At 38.0% G+C, this 7,050-nt stretch overlaps 1 protein-coding gene across 4 annotated transcripts in view; it reads left to right on the top strand.

Moving 5' to 3' along the window:
* Positions 1-330: 330 nt before the first annotated feature.
* The window catches only part of LOC136676852 (ligand-dependent corepressor-like), a 111,107-nt gene continuing 104,387 nt past the window's right edge, over positions 331-7,050 (top strand). For 2 of the 4 annotated variants that reach the window (XM_066654115.1, XM_066654114.1), the window contains exon 1: positions 331-474. In XM_066654115.1, the coding sequence (XP_066510212.1) occupies positions 378-474 (97 nt within the window). In that variant the 5' untranslated portion in view covers positions 331-377. The remainder of the gene's footprint in view (positions 475-7,050) is intronic. The other 2 variants (XM_066654116.1, XM_066654117.1) reach the window with 2 other exon arrangements.

Below are 7,050 nucleotides of genomic sequence, written 5' to 3'. Positions count from 1 at the left end.
TCAATAGAATGGCTTGTGGTAGGTTAGAGATCCATATGTGTTGTCCTGAAGTTAGAATTAAGTTAAGTTAGAGTGCTCTCTTTTTATAAGGAAAATTAGGAAAACAGTTGCTTAATAACCACTATTCTAAATTGTCTGACAATGTCATGGTGTCTAAAAAAGATACCCTCTCGATTTAGGGTATTCATGTAATGGTCCGTTTCTACCGTGAAAAAAACACCGTCATGCAGTACAATTTTCGTGTTAATGGGACAATTGATAATGATGCTCTTACAGCAACCTCAACATATTCCTGCCCGAAAAACACACACTGATGACGTAGCTCAGGAAAGCTCCCAGCAGAACGCGCGCGCCCCCGCGGGAGGGGCCGATAGAAAATGGCGAGTCTGTGCAAAAGGCAGCAATGTACCATCCAGAGGCGCGGCTTTCGGCAGGAACTTGACTCATGGCGGCATAAACTAATTCACTGTGTAGGTAAGCTCATTGTACATTTCAAGCAGAAAGGTTCAGAAGGCATGTAGATAGTGTCTGTTTTAAAGATCATAACTGAGCGTGGCTGGGAAAAATCAGTTTCAGCTCTGAAAAAGCGCCGTAGCTTTTTTGTTTGTTTCGCAAAACCGGTGGCCTCACTCTCTGGACCTTATCCGAAATTGCAGTGATTGTAGTACAACACATTAATGCGGTCGATATGTACATCATCAATTATAATACATTTTTGTTGGTATTGTTATTATTTGACGGATATGTTCAAGCGGGCGTGGTCACGTGTAGAGAGGGAATGGTTTAGGGACCAATGAAAACTCAGTCCTTTCGGTTTTCCTCATTATTGTAGGCCTATACTGTTTTTTTAATTAATTAATTAATTTATTTATTTATTTTTGTGGGGGAGGGCTGTTCCATCTATTATCCCAGTATGTAACGTGGTGCGTGTTATTTTTTATGTCCTCAGTTTCGTATAAAAAGGGGCGCACTTTGCTGCAATGGTGAAATATCACTGAAAACAATTGCGGGTTTTAGGGTGTGGGTTGGCAAAGACATGCACACAATTGCTAAGCAACCACTATCTTGCTCTCAGGTCCTTTTTCGAATGCAGTTCCTGCCGAAACAATAACGGTAATTTATGAATGTGAAATATTACTGTTTAAACATCTTGGTCAATGGGTCAGTGTATGTTTTACGTTAGTGCAGTATCTATAAAGACGTCAAATGTCCCACGAATAGCTTGTGATTTGAATATAGTTTACGTGTGTTGGGCTATGATAAAGGTAACGCCTAGGGATTTTTCGATTATGGTTATGGAAGCTTTTTTTATGCTTCCTAAATAAACCTTGGTCTACCCCTCCCACATGGTACGATTTCTTTAGCTTTGTGTAATACATTTACATAGGAATATCAGATGTATTGAAGAAATGCTATTCACGCACCCAAAATCCTCTTTAAACCAAGGTTTTTAACGCCACTTTTCACTTTGAATGTGAAGCCCTTTCCTTAAATCACCATTTAAACTGTTGGTTTAATGATTTACAGTTGATTAGCTTTAATCCATCTGTTTCCAATTAAAGTCAGCATTTGCATGCTTCAGTCGCTGTCCCATTGTTTAAGCGGTCATCCTAATAAGAACAGTTTTAAATATGTCATGGAGTGAAGTGATTCATATAGTGAAAAATACAAAGATGAGATTATACAAAGAGATTAGGTTTTAAGTGAACCCTATAGCTTCCTGATATTTTCACACGAGAGTCAGAATTAGAAGAATTAGATTCACTTTATTTACCATTGTGCTTGCACAGAGGAAATCGTTCTCCACATTTAACAAAGCCCGTGCAGTGAAACACACACTAGTGAACACTAGGGGGCAGTGAGCACACATTCATGGAGTGGTGTGTTTTAAACAGTTATGTGCAAATTCAACTCGGGCTTTGAGTAACACGGATTTCACTGATCTCCATCATTAGTCTTTTCTCTAAAAATGTTTCTTGGGTTTATCACATGATGTGCACAAATCCCGTTTTACTGAAAAGTAGTTTTTCTTTTAAAAAATCCTGCTCTTGCTTTAACCAGTCAGTCTTGTTGTTATAATTTCTATTAATTGTACAGGACCTTATATTGGATGATTGATCATTATAGAGAATAGACCTAAGATTGGTTTCAGTCCCAGAATTGAAATTCTTAATTTTTTCTAGCATTTAGTATTTTTGATATAATTACTTTCGCTGACAAATATGCTGTAAACAAAACATGATATTGGGAAAAAATAAGCAAAGCCTGCAGTCATATGCCAAGGTTTTTTCTTGTTTCATGTATACAAACATATTCTTTACAGACAGTATATTTCAGCACATTTTAAATACAAACTTGTTGTTTATTTACTGAATATTATGAACAGTTTGGAAAGAGGTGGCCTGTGCCTTTATTTATTTATTTATTTTTAATAATAATGTGAAGTACTCAGCTATAAATAGAAATGTACAGATTGACAATTTGTTTTGTGCAACAAACTGATGTAGTTTATAAGTTCTCAGGCATTCTCCCGCCCTGGTTCTTTAAAAAATGGTCAGCTCTGCAGTTTTTATGAGAACATGCACCGTCCCATGCAGGATTATAGTGCTGCACATTGATTTGTGGAATAATAATAGTGCATAACTGGTGTGTTTGTCAGCAGTAGAGTGATCTGTTTGGAACAGTTAATTTAGCTGTTAGTGAACTATTGAAAAATAACACATATTACATAGTGGTCACTATACAGTGCTACATGCTAAAAGTATCCCATGTTTGTAATTGACATTGAGCATGGTGGTGTGGTTGTGAATTCAGTTTGAGTAGCCAAAGAACTAACTAGCTGATTAGCATCAGCTAACAACAACAACATAAATATGATCATAGAGTCTCCCACCCGTTATAATATTATGTATCTCTTTATTTACAGCTAGGGAGGACGAATGGTGATGACATATCCTGCTTTTGTTTAGAAACGGTTAAATGTCGAGTTTTTAGCCTCCTGAGCAGAGTCTGCACACTGAACTGTGGAGATGTGTATGATTTAAAAAATGATACAGATTACATTTTTTTATGATAAGAGAATTGTTTTTCATTGTCTGGGCAGGAAAATAAAAAAATATATATATTATGTGTCTAGTAAAATCTTTCTTTTTATGTATATTTGTATAAGTTGCATACTGTCCATGTATATTGTGTTCTGATAAATATTTTAATGCATTAAATAAGTAGGTCCCAAGCCCCTATTGTAGATTAAAATATTTTCAAGCTTTCCCACTCGGACACAATATTTTTAAGCTCCCCCACTAAGACACAATAATTTAAACATTGTAATTCATATAAAATTGGACCATTTTTTGAACAAAAATGTGACAAATCACCTTTAAAGTGGAATTATTACAAGTGACATGAATTAAATATCTCATTAATTTGCTTTACTTACATTAGCGTTAGCATTAAAAGCCTGTGTTGTATTCATTCCACAATTTTCAGAAGGATAATTTTGACAGTATTACATTTCATTTAGATTAGTTATTGTTATAATATGTTATAACATGTATATATTTTCAATTAAATGTGAACACTTGTTACATTCTTAAAAGCATTTTTACATTTTAGACGTGCTTTCACAAGAAAGAATGAGAGAATAAAAAAGTTATAAAAAATTCCAAATATGTGTATTAATATTAATAATAAGTAAAGGTAACATACATATATAGGGAAACATTTTTCTGGTTTAATTACCTTCAGAAACTTGGTGTCTGATGGAATGGAATGGTAAGTTTGAGGAAGATGTTATTTGTATGTGCATGAATTTGAAATGTTCTGTACATTTTTAATTCTCTGTTTGAATTACAGTGGAAACTCATTTGTAGCTTGAGTTGTTTAGTTTTGTAGCTTTCGGTTAGTGTTTACTTTCATGTAGTTATCCGTCTCCCGAATTTGGAGATTTTTCCACTTTAGGTAATCCAAAACAGCAAAAAATAGTCATTATTACTCACCTATGTAGGAAGAATAAAGTAATAGCCTTATCTCTGCTCTCATTTTGGCATTCACTCTGTTGTCTATAATAAATATAGATGCATTTTCTCTGCCATGAGAAAAGAGGGAGAGAGAGAGAGAAGGCCTACCATACTGATTTTTGTTTTTTTACCCATTTACTCACACCAGGTCTTTATAAACATATTTGACTGGTTTTGAACACACAAACAGACTTGTGAGCTAACAAATATTAACATCCACAGAATTAGAATTAGGCATGGTCAGTATCTGCATTTTTCATATTGTCATACAGTCTCAAAATATTATCACAGTATAAGGTATTACAAGGTGGTAAGTCGAGTTAATGGTTTTCTGAGTGTTTGTGCTGTTTAGCTCAGCACAGCCAGATAGTGCACACAGACACACATGTTGACGATAAAAACTCTGCTTCTGAGAGCAAAATTCAGCGACTGGTGCTGGAGGAACTGAAAGTTGTGAAAAAAGCAAAATAAGATGGCTCTACATTGTTTAGAAGTTGACATTGCTGGCCAACTAACTGTTACTTAGCAGACCAGTTAACAATTACTTAGCACTCAAAGTTTTATGTCAAATAATGTTCACTGTTTACTGATGATGCAGAGCATAGTATGGTTATGATAATGAATTTATTTGACTTGAAGAGTGGAGACACTGTCTGGAGGGGGCCAAACATCCGTTTCTAGCATGGACTGACCATAAAAACCTTTTATATCTCCAGGGGGCCAAACGTTTGAATCCCAGGCAAGCATGATGGACCTTTATTTTTTATTTATTTATTTATTTTTTAAGTCATTTTGACTTCACCCTGTCCTACCGTCCAGGTTCTAAGAACATCAAACCAGATGCCCTCTCAAGACAGTGGGAAGAACCCTCTGTTTTGCCTCACCCTCCTATTCTCCCTCCTGAACACATCATTTCGCTGCTATGGTGGGAGATTGAAGGAATGGTAGAAACTGCACTACAAAAAAATGAACCTGATCCAGGTGGAGGTCCTGTGAGCAAATCATATGTACCCTCTGCAGTCCGAGGTCAAGTTATGCTTTGTGGACATACCAGTCCTGTCTCAGGACATCCATGAAGCACAGACAGAATTCCTGCAAAAATGGTTTTGGTGACCCAACAGGGCAAGAGATGTCCGGCAGTTTGTGACAGGATGCAACAGGTGCTCGCAATAAGGAACCCAGGGTCAAACCAACAGGATTGCTCCATCCTCTTCCTATCCCACATCGTCCGTGGTCCCACTTATCCCTGGACTTCATAACTGGTCTACCTAATTCTAGGGGGTACACCGTTATACTAGTTGTCGTTGATTGATGTTCCAATTCGTCCCGATTTATCCCTCTGCTTAAACTCATCTCAGCCCGTGAAACTGCCCAACTGATCCTCCTACATGTGGTACGTTACCGCGGGGTACCTGAGGACCTAGTGTCAGACAGGGGTCCCCAATTCTAGAAAGCCTTCTGCTCTTCTCTGGGGGCTTCTGTTAGCTTGTCGTCTGGGTATCATCCTCAATCTAACGGTCAAACTGAAAGGGTGAACCAGGACCTTGAATAAACCCTCCGGTGTTTAACATCCACTAACCCTGTATCTTGGGCAGATCACTTATTGTGGGCAGAATATGCCTACAACACTCTCTGGCACTAATCTCTGGGTATGTCACCATTCGAGTGCCAGTTTGGTTATCCACCTCCCTTATTTTCAGATCAAGTCTTCAACACTACAGCCCTGTCAGCCGCCCAGATGCTACATCGCTGCAAGACGCCCGTGCCACTTTGCTTAAGCAATGTAAGGCGCATAAGATTGTGCACCACGGGACCTTCATGTAATGTTCCACCTCCTCCACGCATGGTGGATGCTCCCTGTCCTATACGGTCAACAAGATATTGGACTCCGGCAGAGTACAAGGTTGAGTCCAATACCTGGTTGACTGGGAAGTATATGGTCCCAAAGAACGATTTTGGGTCCCTGCGAATCGTATTCTGGAGCCAGATCTCATTCTGACCTTTTGGCGCGATTGGGCAGCTGGTCTGGGTACTTCCGGAGCCGTCCTTCCGGGGGGGGTCGGGGGTCCTGTAGGGGGTTGTCCACACCGTGGTCCTCCCACTAACGGGACGACCACACCTCAGGACCCGTGTTAATCAGCCCGATTGACAACAGCTGGGGCTTACACTTTATTAAGCCTTCAGTCCGTGTCCTCAGCACAGAGTTTGTAAAAGCCAGACCTTGCCGGTAATTGGTATTTCCTCTTTGCTTAAGCTCTTTGTGCTGTTTAAATGTTGGGTTTAATCTTCCATGATATATCTTTTCTCTGTTCTCCAGTTGTCTGGAGAACACTGCCCTATTGGGACTCTCTATCCCACTGCCCCCCCCCCCCTTTCCTTTTAAAAAAAAAATCCTATTTTTCTCTCTCCTCTCCTTTTCCTTTACATGTGTTATCCTCCACTTTTGGTCCCCACTCTCACCACATCAAACCATCAATATCAATATTTGGTTAAGCCCCAATACATATTTAAGTTAATCTATATGCTTTTGGGTCAGTGCAACAACTATCTGTATTCAGATAGCTGTCCCATTACAAAGAGAGTTTAAACATTTTATACATTTAATAATTTTATATATATAATATCTTTTTTTCTGATTAATGTATCCTATAGTAATTTAGGAATAATAGAATAGACTTTAGATGACCGATACTAGTTTATAAATTTCTTCCTGGTGTAGTACCACCATATTTATCAGGTCTGCTAGAGAACAGAGCAGAACTCTCAGATCTTTAGGAAGTTTAGTAGACTAAACATAGAATCAGCATTTAGCTGCTCTGCCACTTTCAAATGGAACCAATTGACAGAGAACATTAGAATGACTCTGATTTTAGACACTTTTAAATCCAGACAGAAAGCATTTTAGAGTGTGTCACAGCTAGAATTAAAATACTGTTCACTTTAACATTTGTCTTAAATTCTAATTAATTGTCTTTTTGCTTTTTATGCTTTAATTTAAAAAAATGTTCTACTGTTGTGCACTAATAGGCAT

Source organism: Hoplias malabaricus, chromosome X2 (assembly GCF_029633855.1).
Source record: "Hoplias malabaricus isolate fHopMal1 chromosome X2, fHopMal1.hap1, whole genome shotgun sequence".
Classification (NCBI taxonomy): Eukaryota; Metazoa; Chordata; class Actinopteri; order Characiformes; family Erythrinidae; genus Hoplias; species Hoplias malabaricus.
Note: the sequence above shows the minus strand (reverse complement) of the source record. Positions and strands in the feature narration are given on the sequence as shown.